Source organism: Arvicola amphibius, chromosome X, assembly GCF_903992535.2.
Source record: "Arvicola amphibius chromosome X, mArvAmp1.2, whole genome shotgun sequence".
Classification (NCBI taxonomy): Eukaryota; Metazoa; Chordata; class Mammalia; order Rodentia; family Cricetidae; genus Arvicola; species Arvicola amphibius.
In genome coordinates, this window is record NC_052065.1 from 15494010 (window position 1) to 15509739 (window position 15730).

General features: G+C 43.3%; 1 protein-coding gene across 4 annotated transcripts in view; it reads right to left on the reverse strand.

Annotated features, from left to right (window-relative positions):
* The window catches only part of Clcn4 (chloride voltage-gated channel 4), a 73531-nt gene that overhangs the window by 39938 nt on the left and 17863 nt on the right, over positions 1 to 15730 (reverse strand). For 3 of the 4 annotated variants that reach the window (XM_038315986.1, XM_038315987.1, XM_038315988.1), the window contains exons 3-4: positions 2750 to 2921; positions 802 to 901 (exon numbers count right to left, since the gene is read on the reverse strand). In XM_038315986.1, coding sequence (XP_038171914.1) covers positions 802 to 901; positions 2750 to 2921 — 272 coding nt within the window. The remainder of the gene's footprint in view (positions 1 to 801; positions 902 to 2749; positions 2922 to 15730) is intronic. The other variant, XM_038315990.1, reaches the window with a different exon arrangement.

Genomic DNA, 15730 nt, shown 5'->3' on the forward strand with positions numbered 1-15730 from the left:
TACCTTCCTTCACTTTTTACTGTGTCCACAGAACTAGCTTTCTAAGGGTTTGCTGCCTCCAGTTACAACATTAGAATCATAAAGGGAAAAGAGGTCTTTACACCATCATAGTGTTTTCTCCAGGAATGCTGTTTAATACCAATCTTCATAGCCTTCTAGAAAAAGAAGCTAACTTCAGCAAACGACTACCACAAACAGCCAAATATCTACTATCTACAAAATGGCACTGAGACTATGACAGTGGAAGATGAGAAGCCTCTAAGGGTTGGAACAGTGTATAGTCTAGATGCAACTGTCCTGGATTCACCTTGGATCCTGTGGGTGGTTAACATTATTTTGAATGTCACAGCATGCTCAATCATGCATTTCAGGGCTTTCACGTAGTAGGAAAAGCCCACCATAAGTGATGCTTGATGCTTCAAAATTATAATGCTTCCATATTTTGTAACCCCATACATGGCTAGGTATAACAGAATATAAAATGTGTGCTTTCGGTAAAAACCCAGGGTAGTCATAAATCTATGCAGTGTGTGCACACAGCCAAATAGCGCTGTTAATTACAACTTTCCAGAAGTTCACACTTGCTTTGTGAGCTATCTCTGTTTTGGTCTGTGATGCCACAGTTAGGGTCAGGCTCCTGCCTTAGTCTTGGTAGATTCTAGAAAAAAAATTCATTCAGGTATTTTCAATCAATAAATCTCTTACATTGACACAGAAGATACTCCATAGCTTCAGTGTCTCCTAAACATCTGGAATGTGGGGGTACTAGGAGTACAGCACACATACATATCTTGCCCATACCTGCAAGCAGCCCGATGAGTAACATCACCACCCATCCTGACCACGCATCCAACAGGCTCTTGATGAACTCCCAGATTGACTCCTTACTTTTGCTGGTTATCTAAAAAGAAAATACACAAAGCAGTTGATCAGAACACAAGTCCATTTCCTGCTTCTTTTTCTGAAGTGGATTCCTCAGGAAACAAATTCCCAGTCACACTGTTCTTGCAGCAATGCAAGACTGATTAAGTGGGCTTTCTAGTTCACAAGGCTATATGGATGCAGCGCGGAATCAGTGTCTCCCTTCAAAATGGATTTCAGATAATCAGATTCAATATGGATTTTTAATTAAGTACTCTTTTAGGGATACTCTAACTCTTCATAGACCATTATGGCATTTTTATAGCATACCTCTTTCCCTCCCCCATTCTGGGGGAGCCCTACACTCCTCGAACATCATCATCCCCCCCCACCTATTCTTGGTTTCCTATTTCACCCTTGTCTGCTTCACGCTCCTCGAACATCCTCATCCCCCAACGTATTCTTGGTTTCCTATTTCATTCCTGTCTTCTTCTTCCAAGTCTTTGGCTCTGATTCCAATCTGCCTCCCTCTACACGCAAAACGTGTACCCTAACTTTCCAGGGTCCGGTTTCCACCACCACATCTCTCTCTAAGTGCCCAAGTCATCTTGGCCATGTCTCAAGCTTCAGCAACCATCTGCAGGCTAGGGCTCTCTCACTCTCCAAGGTGAGCCCTAACCTCACACTGAGCTGCACAGCATGCTGTTTCCAAGCCCCTGCTGCTCCCCTTCCTCCACTCATTAGCAAACGCCCCACCTTGTGTGACAGGAAACTATGGTTCTATGTCTCCATTTCACTCTGCTCCCTCCTCTAAAGCCCAACACGGCTTGATCATGATCCCATAGGCATCTTTTTTTTTCAGCATCCAGTAAGAACTCTTCCTTCCTTGTGACCACACTCCTAAGCTTCCTGCTTGTCTCTCTGCAGTACCTCCCTACTGTCCTCTGCAGCCTTCACCAACTCCTCCCCATGGGTTATTTAATCATTCCTCACACAGCCCCATAGCATACTCTTCTAGGCGCATCTCTATTCATCTCCTTCTGGGAATCCTCCAACAAACCCAGGATTCCCTGGAATGATCTGAAGGTGTCACATTCTTTCATGTGTCTGAGACTTTAAAAAAAAAAACACTCCTGATATTTAAGATCTTTTCCCTTTCTCTGACTACCAAATTCTTGGTCACTTTGAGAGAACAAATTAAAATCTTACCTCTCTGAAAAAAAAACTCTCTAATCATCCCTCATAAATCAGTCCATAGCATTTGCCATATTCTAGTATACACTAGATATCTGGCAGCATGATAACACACTTATACACACACACACACACACACACACACACACACACACACATACAATCTCATCCGATCTCCAATGTCATCACTTTTTTCTCAAGGATTAATGAGTAAATGAGGCCCAGAAATGACAGCCTCAAACTCAACCACTATGAAGATGTCAAGGGCAAGAGGTGATCCAAATGTGTCTGATTTCAGGGTCCCTTTGTTGTTTACACTGGTCATATTTCTACCCAAAGTACCTGATATTGTAACTCTCAGTCTTTGTCTCTGCTTCCTCTACTAGATCTTTCCTGCTGTGGAACCAACACATGATGCACAGCCTCAGGCTCAGATTATAACCTGCAGATGGAAGCATTGTGGAACTATCAGTAAAGACTCATTTAGGGGGGATGGAGAGATGGCTCAGAGGTTAAGAGCACAGGCTGCTCTTCCAAAGGTCCTGAGTTAAATTCCCAGCAACCACATGGTGGCTCACAACCATCTATGAGATCTGGTCCCTCTTCTGGCCTGCAGGCATACAGAACATTGTATACATAATAAATAAATAAATAATTTTTTTAAAAAAGACTCATTTAGCCTAGTACCACCTACCTTTCTGTGTCTGTCAGTGTCCCGGGACTTTTCCCTCAGCCAGTCTATGGTGTGAAAGTCCTCATAGGTCCCCACATCAGGGAAAGGCTCATCAAGGAAGTCCATTAGGTTCCCAGAGGCACTCATAGCTCCTGAGCTGACCATGCTAGTTACTCCTGGAAGAGAAGTCCACCTGTTAAAATGCAAACAGGGCTTGTGTGTAACTCAGGACAAGAGTATCTACATAGTATGCATGAGAGCTTGGGTTTGATCCCCAGCTCCACAAAGAAACAAAGTAAGCAAGACCACAACATGAATACAGCACCATAATCCAAGAACAAACCACTTTTCTTTTTCTCTGATTATATGTGTATGTTGTGTGTTGGTATGTGTGTCTGTGTGTGGTAGGGTATGTGTGCTATGTGTGTGTGTTTATGTGGGGGGGTATGTGTGGTGCTGTGTGCTGGATGGGCCTTTCACATGTTAGGCAAGTACATTTGGTGTAGGACAAATGTCTATATTCTGTCAATTATATTTTAATAAAATGCTGATTGGTCAGTAGTTAGGCAGGAAGTATGGGTGGGACAACCAGACAAGAAGTAGAAGTAGGTCAATAATAACAGGAGAATTCTGGGAAGGAGGAAGCCCATTCCTCAGCAGTCCTGACCCGACCACAGAAGCAGCAAGATGTGACTGCCCTGCTGAAAAAGGTACTGGCCACATGGCTAACACAGACAAGAATAATGGGCTAACATCAGTTATAAGAGTTAATAAGAAGGGATGGAGAGATGGCTCAGCGGTTAGGAGCATTGCCTGCTCTTTCAAAAGTCCTGAGTTCAATTCCCAGCAACCACTTGTGGCTCACAACCATCTGAATTGAGGTCTGGTGCCCTTTTCTGGCCTGCAGGAATACACACAAACAGAATATTGTATATAGAATAAACAAATAAATATTTTTTAAAAAAGAGTTAATAAGAAGCCTGAGCTAATGGGCCAATCAGTTTATAGTTAATGTAGACCTCTGTGTGATTTCTTTGGGACTTAATGATTGCGGGAACTGTGCAGGACAGAAAACTCAGTCAACATACATTACCACTAATTCTTTTTCTGTTTCTAGAAAGGGTCTCATGCAGCCCAAACTGACCTTGTTACAGAAAATGACCTGGAACTCTTGATCCTCTTACCTCTGCCTTTTGGGTACTAGGATTACAAGCATGTGCCACCATTTCCTGATTCCATTTTTATATAACATTAAATTATTTCCACATCAGTATCTCTGCTGTAATGTAATATGTACACAGTTCATGCTTAGTATTACCAGTTATCTTCTACAAAGTGATATTGAACACTGAATTAAGAAATACCAAACAATACCCCCAAATGAATCTTGTAAGCCTCTGCTCACAAATTTTTTCAACCTATCAATAAATCATCTTTTTGTTTGTGTTTCTATTTAAAGACATCTTATTTGATAGACACTTCTCACTCAGTATCCTTGAACTCAACCAACTGCACCACTGCTGAGGCCTGATCAAAGTTTCTCTATCAGATATATTTTCTCCAAAAAGCACATCACAAACAATGCTCTAGGACACAGGAACAAGGACACTTTAAACAGCAAAATTACCAACAAAAGGAACACAGGTTTGGGGGTTTGTTTTTAGTGAGGAACTAAATAAAACAGGAAAAGGTCACTTGTTCACAGTATGACCATGGAAACACAAAGGTTATCTTCTCTGACCACAGCTGCCAGATGTGTTCTAATGACTTGAACTTTTCACCACTCTACACAATTTCCAAGTCAGTGACTAAGCTTTAAAGTGCCACTACTGACTTGGTACTATATATAGTTAGGTTCTTGAAAGTCCCCTAAAAAAATCTGGGTATTACATATTTTATCCTCAAGTTGGCGCTATTAAAAAAACCATGAAACCTTGAGCTGGAGCTGAGGGGGAGGAGTTTGGTCCTTAGATGATAAACTGTGTGTGCCCCAAGGGGGAGTACTGGGCCACAGCTCCTTCCCCTCACTTCCCTCTCATGTCCTGGCCATGAAGTGTCTGTTCCACCACAAAATCGTACCACAATGTACACTGTCACCACAATCCCAAAGCAAGGTGGCTAATTGATCACAGATTGAATTCTCAAAAACCATGAACCCAATAAACCCTTCTTCTTATTAGGTTGACTAGATAAGCTATTTTGTTACAGTGATGCTATGCTGAAGAACCCAGAAAATAGCAAATTTTAGTGAATAGGCAAATTTGTAAACACGGTTCACAAATAAGTATGAGCTTCTTTCTGTGTTCTATAAAAGGAAACAGTCAGATTGTCAAATAATAATAATAAGCAAAATCATTGGTTCTCCTGAGAGACAGAATAGACAAAAGAAGTAAACAGCCTCTGTGGTTGTCATCATCCAGATGTGTAGCAGTAGCTGCAGAGTAACTTTTATTCACATGTGGCAATCAAAGCAATCTGTAGGTGGCAGCAGCTCTCTGAGAGAGGAGGGCCATGGATATCAACAAAAGCAGTAGGACAGACTACTGATAGCCAAGAGGCATGCAAAACTGGCAGCACAGTGTCCTGGGCAAGGAGCACTGGGAACAGACACTCACTTGTTTTTCTTAAAACACAGTCAAAATGGATCTTGCTGCCAGGGCAGTAAAAGACTTGAATGTCTTAGATAACAATTCCACTCCAACTGTTCAGACTCCCCTGGCCTGGAAACACATCAGTCATAAACCTCCCATATTCTGCCACCCTCAGAGTCTCATTCCCAGATCACATAGAAGTCAATTTGAGGCACGGAAAAAAAAAAAATGTAGCAGGATCAATGTTCACTCAGGTTAACAGAAAAAATAAATGACTTCTACAAAGACACGAGCTTGGAAAATACACCTAATAAAAATTACTTTGGTAAAAAGCATGGAAATTTGAATTATAGTATGAAGGCCACAAAAGGCTTGAAATCAATGGTTAAAACATTGAAGGTGGTTATAAAAATATTTCTGTTCACACCTCTCTCATTGCTTTATATATTAGCATATCTAGAAAACTCAACCATGTCCTGATGAAACTTCACTTTAATCAACTAGAAAAGTCACTATGAACAAAATATGGTAATCACCTTACTAGCAATAAAATGGCCACAATGATTGATTTATTGACCATCTGTGCAACTCAGCTGTTTTAAGTTTCAAAGTTTGAGTCTGAGCTGTGCCAAGTTGAAAACTACACCTACTGATGAGTATCCAGGGAAGAAACACATTGCGTAAGTCGGTAGCAACCAATACCATAACCAAAAATATAAGGAAAGGAATAAAATTAGAAAGCTGGTAGCATTCTCATTTTCACAAAACAATATGGTCACAACCTCTTATGATAGGGAAACTCTCTGATAAGGAAAAATAAGATGACAGGTTGTAGACATACAATGCAGAGGTCTTGTCAAAAACAACAAAAAATAAAAACCTCAGTTGATGGAAGAATTGCAGAGATTTGGTTCTGCTACTAAAAGAAAGTTGGTGCTGGACAGAGTGGCTCATGCATATAATCCCAGTACTTGGAAGATGTGGCAGAAGGACTGCCATGAATTCAAGATGGGGCTACAAACTGAGACCTATCTCAAAGAGTGGGGAGGGGACTACCTGAAATCTAACCAAGTCTCTACTGTGGCACCTACTCCAGGCTATAGTGCTACAATGAAAATGTCAATCCAGAGAATAAACCCATCAGCAAGCTTTTCATTTAGGGGAGAGGTGAAGGGGTGTGTGTGTGTGTGTGTGTGTGTGTACACAGACAAGTGCCAGGGGGCAAGCCTAGGTACTGAACTTTGCCCCCTACCTTCTTTGAGACAAGATCTATTATTCATCACTGTGTACACAAGGCTACTTGGTTCCCCAGCTTCCTGGGCTTCCCCTGTCTCATTCTCATCTCATCATAAGAGCTTTGGAATTATACATAAATATGTTACCACAACCAGTTTTACAGGGTCATGGGGAATCTGAATTCAAGTCCCATGATTGCAGGACAAGAGCTTTTCCCACTGAGCCTTCCCCACAGTGCATTCATCTGTAGACATTGATGGGGAATGTCAGGTATGACCACTAGACCCAGAATTAGTAGGAAAAAATAAACATGATATAATCAACTGAGTTTTGATTGCTTCCCAGGGACCCCCAAAGGAGTTGCTGATGTATCTTTTGGGACAAGGAGAAAGGACCAAGGGATGACTGCAAAGGGTACAAACAGAGACAACATGGGCAAGGAAAATGAAGGGAACTCTGACCAGTGAGATAGCACAAATGGAGGAGTAACTGGAGTCCAGCCAGATATGGGAGTTTCATGCTGAGACTAAGCCTTACAGATGCTCTTTTGCCTTAAGGGATTAGATAAAAGACCTAGGTGTCCTGCATGTTTTCCAAAGTCCCTTTGTAGGTAAATAATGATTGTATAGGAGAGATTCTATCTTCCCATGCAGAGTCTCACCAGCATGAGCTAGGGAAAGTTCTGTTTCTTCTTATCTTTTCTGGGCATTGTCATCCATCGCTGCTTCAATCCCCTTCACCACTGTGAAGTCTGTAGTGTGGATAAGTCACCTGATTAATGAACTGATCAACTCTATCAGCTCAGTATGGTGTAGGAACCCTACATCATCATTTGCACCACTTATTTTCAGTCCTTCTTCCCAACAGGTACATTTTGCTTGGCAGATGATAGCTCTGCTTATGACCTTGAGGCCATAGTATCAAAGAAAGACAGCATCCTCCAGTCTGAATCTGAGATCCCTTGTTGACCTGAATCACCTACATCAAGTCTCTGCAAATGCGCCATACAGGAAAAGTCTGACCATCTAATTTTGTAAATCAAGTTTTATCAGCATACAGTCATGCCCACTTTGGCTCTGGAAAATGAAGTCTAGTGAAGTCCACTCTGCAGAAAGGAAAAGCAACTCCAGTGGTGAAGGGGACTGAAGCAGCAATAATGGATGACAACGCCCAGAAGAGATAAGAAGGAACAGAACTTTCCCTAGCTCATGCTGGCGATGCTCTGCATGGGAAGATAGAATCTCTCCTATACAACCATTATTTACCTACAAAGGGACTTTGGAAAACATGCAGGACACCTAGGACTTTTATCTAATCCCTTAAGGCAAGAAGTATCTGTAAGGCTGAGTCTCAGCGGGAAGCCTCCAAGAGACTGGGATCAAAGTCTTCAACAGCAAATGAAAACAGACTCTGTCCCACAAACTCAATTTACCAGAGCCCAACAAAGACTCACATGTGTTAGCAGTGATAGCATCAGTGATGCCATTTAGGACTTTGATGTTAAAAGCTACTCTGAGTGGGTCAGCTCACCCTCAGAATAGGAATCTGTATTATTTAAAGGAAACCTAGCCTGTATATAGTTGGGTGTTGGTAAAGATGTAATGAATTCTAGAGATGAAGGAAGGCAGGAAATCATTTGGATAAAGATCAACAAGAATAATCAAGCCCCCTACACACACATTAAGTATAAAAGAACATGCCATCCTGAACTAAATGGTGACTTTCAGCATATCTGCCCCCAATGCCATCCCTTTGAATGTGCTGCTGCTCTCCTTTGAAAGGCTTCTCGGTCTCTGCCTGGAAAGTTCTGATTTACTCTGCAGAGCTCTTTGCTGCACCTCCTCACCTATAGAGACTGCGTTAGTTTCCCCAGAGAGAGAGCTGCTGCATCCTACTTAGGCACTTCAAAGCCTCCCTTATCAGAACTGCTATGCACATCACACCATTCCTCCTTTACTGTGATCTTCTGCTGTATGAAAAACTTAAGTCATTTTTGCCCCTCTGTGTTTGGGCCTTAAATGCAACTGGTATTCAATAACCTTCGCTGAATTAATTCAATTGTATGCATTATTTCTGGACCACGGGGGGGGGGGGCAGCAAAGCCCATTGGAACTTCTTGCAACCACCTACAACAGCAAAGACATTTTAATGTCATCGTAAATGAGAAAGAGAGAAGGGAGAGGAGAAAAAAGAAGTGTGAGTAGAAGATACATGAACAAAAAAAATGCAAAAGCAAATAAGTGAGTTTGTCAGTAGTTACTGTTTGGTTCAGGGTAGTTTAGACCAGCAGCCTTGGGAACATGATCAGTATGATTTTGAGGGTATAGGTCTTTCAGAACAAAAAGTCAGAAGTCACCAGGATCACGCTGCAGAAGCCCTTGATTGTGCCCATTGCCAAAAGAAGGCCCAGCCATACAAAGCATAGACAACAATTGACCCCCCCCCCAAAAAAAAAAACTCTAGTCGATTCTTTATTTCATTTAATGCATCAGCATCTGGGTTACAACAAAGTTCCTTGGCAATTTTCAGTTGACCAATTCCCTTCTGGCTGATTGGTGCCACATCCCCGAAAAACACTAAATTAGGAGCCTGGCAAAATGAAGTTTGATCCCCAGCATGTGTTCTCCCAAGATGTTCTGTCTAGGCTTTCAGTTCTGTTCCAGTTTCCTCACATCCCTGAGGTATAGAAGCAAGACTTTCCCTTAGGTACTTGTAAAAAAAAAAAAAAAAAAAAAAAAAAAAAGAATAAGGTAAGACAACATTATTGATAAAGCACTAACAAATAGTTCTATGGAACTACATTTTTGACTCTAAAATTCTGGTTTCACTCTGAAAGGTACTACTGTTTAGAAAGACCCAAACAATGTATCAAATCTTCAAGTCCCTGAAGGATTTTGTATCCACCCTGGGAAGCTGTGGGATGATGGGGAAAGGCCTCCTGACTTCTATGGGCTTTAATCTTCTCATCCATTAAATATGAGTTGTGAGCATACTTTCAGATCTGGAATTCAATGATTTTGAGGGGGTTTTTCGCTTGTTTGTTGGATTTTAAAGATTTATTTATTATGCATACAGCATTCTGCCTGCATTTATGCCTTACTCCAGAAGAGGGCACAAGATCTCATTCTAGATGGTTGTGAACCACCACGTGTTTACTGTGAATTGAACTCAGGACTTTTGGAAGAGCAACCAGTGCTCTTAATCGCTGAGTCATCTCTCCAGCCCCTGACTCTGTGGTTTTAAAACTGAGCTCAGTGGTATGGACTCATGCTGTTGGTCAGAAGAGGTTTAAGAGTTTGTTTTTTTTTTTTCTCTGAGTACTGAGTCAGTCTTCAGGACACTCTAGTCTATATTCATCTTTCCAGGTCAAAGCAGAATCTTTCTGGACTTAAGGGTTCAGAATTTTCAGGTTCACCTCTGGAAGCATCACACAAGCTCAAACTCAAGAAAGTAGTGATATTAGAAGTGGTATTAGTGCCCAACAGGTAAACAGTTCCAGGTGCTTCTCACGGTACTATTAGGCACTTTCATTTCCAGATACGAAGCAGTATCTGGAAATGGACAAGGACTCAATAAATGGGTAAGGCCAGTGCTCATGAGCAATCTCTAAAGTTTCTGGGTCTGTCCTTGATCTTGAGGATCTATGGCCAACAGAACTGTGAGCAAGAAAACATGTCATTGACATGCTTAGAGAAAGCAAGCAAACTAGGACTGGTATCTTGAAGTACTTCTATGCTCTACCATGGATGGCAGGAAAGTGGGTATGGGGAGAGGGGAGCTGAGATCTACTGCAAATGGATTGGGTGAAGGAGGTAAAAGGAATTCTTGACCTCTGACTACGAGCCCAAGAAAGTAGCCCAAGAAGCATAGCTTTGCATTGGGCAGACCTTTTTCTTTAGCCACAGACAGCAATATTTAATATAACACCTCTGTCCTTTCGCCTTATGCTAGTACTACAAGAGAGTACGTAGAAAGCTTGCCTCAAGAAAGTGCTTGCCACACAAACATGAAGACCTGAGTTAGATCCACAGAATCCACGAAAAAAGCAGGATGAGTAACGCAAACTTGTGATCCCAGTGCTAGGAAGGCAGAAACTCGTTGTATCACTTTTATTATAACCATAAAAAGTCACATGAGATATATAGGTTATTCATAGTTGATCTCAAAACATGATGGCTTACATAGGAACAAGTGCCTCATTTTTGTCATTAATAGCACTGGGATTCGACCAGAAAAAAAAAAAAAAAAAAAAAGACAGTTCTCACTAGAGATTGCTCAGGAGACTACAGTCAGCAGGGCCTGAAATAATTTGAAAGCTTGCTCACTATCAGCTGTGCCCAGCTTGGGAGACTCAACAAATGAGGACTGGAATAGCTGAGGCTCCACGTGGCACTGCCATGTGGCCTCTCCAATATGATTGCTTTGGGTGGCAGGCCTTCTTACTTGGAGTCCCTAGACTTCAAGGTGACTGTGTCCTGACAGACACCAGGAAGAATCTGTGTCATTTTACCTCACTTAGCCTCAGAAGTCAGGCTGTTGTTGCAAAAGCACACTCAAGGTCAAGTGGGTGGAAAATAGATCACAATCCTGATGGGGGATTGCTGAGTCTCTGGAAAACACCCGTGTTATTCTTTTGGTCCCCGCCCCTTTCCACGCCCACTCCCAGCGACCCCTGGTCTCTTGGAGTCATCCTGAATCTCTTCTCTCTCTCTTTTCTCACTGCCCCCTTTTGCGTGTGCACACGCGCTCTCTCTCTCTCTCTCTCTCTCTCTCTCTCTCTCTCTCTCTCTCTCTCTCTCTCTCTCTCTCTCTCTCTCTCTCTCTCTCTCTCTTAATAAAGCTTTATGTCTATTTTCTGTGTCTGTGCCATTAACCCGCCGCTGCACCGCCTGTTCACCCACCGCCCTGGTCACACGTGTTCCTCAGGACTCCGCGCAACCTGTTAAGAGCCAGCTACTAAGTCTTTAAGAAAGAAAAAGAAGAACAACATTGGTGCCGAAACCCGACGGCTGTGTCCCCCGGATTTCGGGACTGGGGCTCCAGGCTTGGCACCAGCCTGGTTCCCCTGGACCGTGCCGGACCAGCTGAAGAACTGGAGACCTGAGACCTGAGGACCGGAGGCCCTATGGACTAAACCACCTGCTTCACATCTCAACACCTGCCTGTGCGCGGCTCTTCATCCAACACCGGCTTCAACTGTGAGTTCCCTTCTAGCTGGTCAAACGACCCTGGTCTACCCACCGGTCTCCATTGAGCGCTCGGCGGCCCGTGGGCTATTCCTAGGGTCGGGGGGGACTTCTCTGAACCCCTTCTCCGGCCTTCAATCCGGCTTGCGTTCCCAGCTCTGACCGTGATTGAGACGGCAAGAAAGCCTCTCACTCCGCTCGCACCCGGGGCCCGGGGCTCCGGCTCTCTTTTCTTTTCTTTTCTTCCTTCCCTGCTTCTGACTCTCCACGTGATCACTACGGTGTGATCTCCCGTCCAGGACGGAGGCTTGGTCTTGCTGCACCTCTCCTGTCGGAGGAACGGTCCTCGTACACTTGGGGTTCAGCCAGCCAAGCATAACATTCCGCGCGTGTCACCGGGACGCTGGGTCACGCGCCTGAATGTTCGTTCCATCTGCATGCATTTCACCTGCCAGGAACGGTCCTTCAGGTTTGAAGTGCTACGGTTTTTTTTTTGCGGGCGTGTTCACGGTCTAGCTATGGGAGCCAAGCAGTAAACTTAAAGTCCTTACAGCTCAAAAATTGTAACTTTTTTCCCGCAACACGTGGCTGCCGCCATCTTGGCTGAGGGCCAGGTGGATCTGGTGACTCGTCGCCATCTTGGCTGAGGGCCAGGTGGATCTGGTGACTCGTCGCCATCTTGGCTGAGAGCCAGGTCAGGTGACCAAGCTCTCCCAATTTCACCCTGCCTCTTCACCAGGTCTTCACTAAAATTCTCCTGTTAACTCTGCTACATGTGTTTTGTGCAAATGGTATGTCTCTGATAGGGCCCATCAGAGTCATCCACGTTGCTCAATTCCTGTTCACTCTATGTATAATAATTGTTCATTACATCTCATTTCAGATTACAAAATCCTAAATCTCATATTTTAAACTGGTATGTACTTTTAAGTCTCTTACAAAAATGCCTTAAGCTGTTCTCTAACATTGTCAATTCTGACATTAACCTTCCATTGCCAACAGTTTCTTTCTGCCTTTTTACAAGTCTGGATCTTACCTGTTAAGAGCCAGTATACTGCAGCTATATTTAATCCAGCCCTCAACTGTTCAGAGATCTGGGGAATGTGATATTTAAATATTTAATTATTAAAAACTTTTTATAGCAAAAAGAGACAGGTTGGCTCCTAGCAGCAGCTCTCTGCTCCCTCCAAAGAAGACAGATGCGGCGCACGAAACAACGTCCTGCAGTTTGCTTCAACTGCCAAGCGCTGACCATTAGGCAAAACTGCCTTTCATCCAAAGACCTCCAGACGTGGACAGAATCACTGGAATTGACAGCCTAGCTGCTCAGGTCAAGGTAGGCCTGTCTTCCTACAGATTTCTTAGCCCACAGAGTCTTCTGGAACCTGGCAGGACTGCGCTAAATAAAAAAATGTCAAGCACAACCTTCAGCGATCATGGAGGACCTAAAAAGAGTAGCTCTGGGTGCCAACCAAGTAAGTTCTCTGTCATTTTCTAATCGGTAACTCAAGTAAAATCTTATCCTTCTCAAAGATCTCTGACAGTTTGACAGCTGAGAGGTTTTACCAGGTTGAGGTTTTACCAGGTCACCTCACCAAACAAATTTCAAAACAAATTTATCTCTTAAAACTTCTGTTTTCACAAACCCAAGGAGTTCTTGTGAGTTCCAGGGAGTCAAATTAAGAAATCCATCGTAAACAGGTCAGATACCCACTCAATTCCCTGGTCCAAAAATTTTTTTCCTTCATTTAACTTTGTTCTTTGTTCTGCCAATACCTTAGAGACACCAGACATTTCCATGCCACAGACACCAGTCAGAAGCAAAGAGACCAGCTATGCCAGGATGTGACCGGCACCCAGCCTTCTCTCGGGTTCCCCCTCCCCCCAAAGACGACGCCCACAATCAGCCGGAAGCAGTCTTGAGAATTCGCCGCCCCAATTCCTTCAAACTGTGATATCTAATTTTTTGCCTTTTATTGTAAGAAATACCCGGGAATGTTATTCTTTTGGTCCCCGCCCCTTTCCACGCCCACTCCCAGCGACCCCTGGTCTCTTGGAGTCATCCTGAATCTCTTCTCTCTCTCTTTTCTCACTGCCCCCTTTTGCGTGTGCACACGCGCCCTCTCTCTCTCTCTCTCTCTCCCTCTCCCTCCCTCCCTCTCTCTCTCTCTCTCTCTCTCTCTCTCTCTCTCTCTCTCTCTCTTAATAAAGCTTTATGTCTATTTTCTGTGTCTGTGCCATTAACCCGCCGCTGCACCGCCTGTTCACCCACCGCCCTGGTCACACGTGTTCCTCAGGACTCCGCGCAACCTGTTAAGAGCCAGCTACTAAGTCTTTAAGAAAGAAAAAGAAGAACAACAACCCGGAATGCAGAAATAGTGTTGTGACCATTTTTGAAAAATAGAATTGACCATTCACCTTACAAAAAGTTTTCACAAATGCAGAAAGTATCTAGAAGAAAATATTGATTATTTCTGACCATCTTCGGTTGTAAGTCACTATAACATGTTGTCATAGGTTTTCATAGGTATACTTTAAAATAGATGGCTGGCTGGCACTGTAGTTCAGTGGTAAAGGACTTCCTAACATGCTAGTTTCAAACATCAAGTACTACTTTGTTTTAGAGACGTGGTTCAAGCCAACCTTCAACTTGCTACATAGCCGAAGATGTCCTTGAACATTTTTTGGGTTGGGGGGATGGGCTTAAGTTCCTGGCTGTCCTGGAACTTGCTCTGTAGACCAGGCTGGCCTCAAACTCCACAGAGATCTGCCTCAAGAGTGCTGGGAATAAAGGCATGAACTTTGATCCCCTGCTTCCACCTTCCCAGCGCTGTGGATGGCAGGTGTACATGATCACTCCTAGTTCATGCAGTGCTAGGGATGGAACCCAGAGTTTAGTGCTTGCTAAACAAGCATTCTACCAACTGAGTTCCGTCCTAGCCCAAGTTAATTCTTTAATACATGTTTCCCGCTGTACTTTGAGTTTTCGTCCTGAAAGGTAGCACTATTAAGACCTTGGAGCAATACTGTATGAGTTCCTACTCAGCTAAGACACTCCCCAGTGGTATGATTGTAGGCCAGTTGCTGAGCCTTACCTGGTCTCAGTTTTCCCAGCTACGAAACAGAGATTGTAGCAGCTCTTGCCACAGGGTACTGTTATGATGACTATGTGGAGTCTCTGGCTGACAAATAGCAGCACCCAATCCCAGGTTCCATTTCAGCCTGAGGAGGCTAGGGTTTCAATGGTGTTTGATTTCAATAGACTCAGCTGTCCTGGAACTCACTTTGTAGAGCAGACTGGCCTCAAATTCACAGAGATCCAGCCGCCTGCCTCTGCCTCCCCTCCCCCCAGTGCTGGAATTAAAAGTTGGGTTTAAAGGCATGCATAACCACGCCCAGTTCCAATGGTGTTTTCTCAGGGGCCTCCTGTGGTTGCTTTTTATCAAGGAACAGTGAAGTAGGTCACTAAAATAGGAATCTATGCCAGAAATTTTAAATCTTTTTTCCTAAAATACCATTAAAATATTTGCATTTATTAGAGACTAATTTCTTCAAATAAGAATTTTCCCTATTCAAAGCGGACAAACCACTGAGATATTTGCACGAATCCTCAGTCTGGCTATGTGACTTCCATTGACCTGCCAAGCCATGTGACACAGTGACTGAAAGTTAATGACTAGTCCTTTTACTCTCTCAGGGACAAACAAACTTTTATTAATTAATCAAAATGATTTGTCTGTGCCACAGCTAATTTTTAGGCCCTTGCTGTGTTCCAGAATTTTCAGAGCTATCTTCATTGTCCCTTGTATTTAACTAGTGAGTAGTACAGAGAGGAAAAACTGAAACTATGTATTCTTTAGTGCTGCCAAAATTCAAATAGAGATAATCAGGCCGACTGCCTCAAACTCTCAAAAGTAACCATTATTGTTCTTACCATCTAGCGGTGAGGTACAAGCAGTATGATAGCTATCTATAAACAGATACCTACA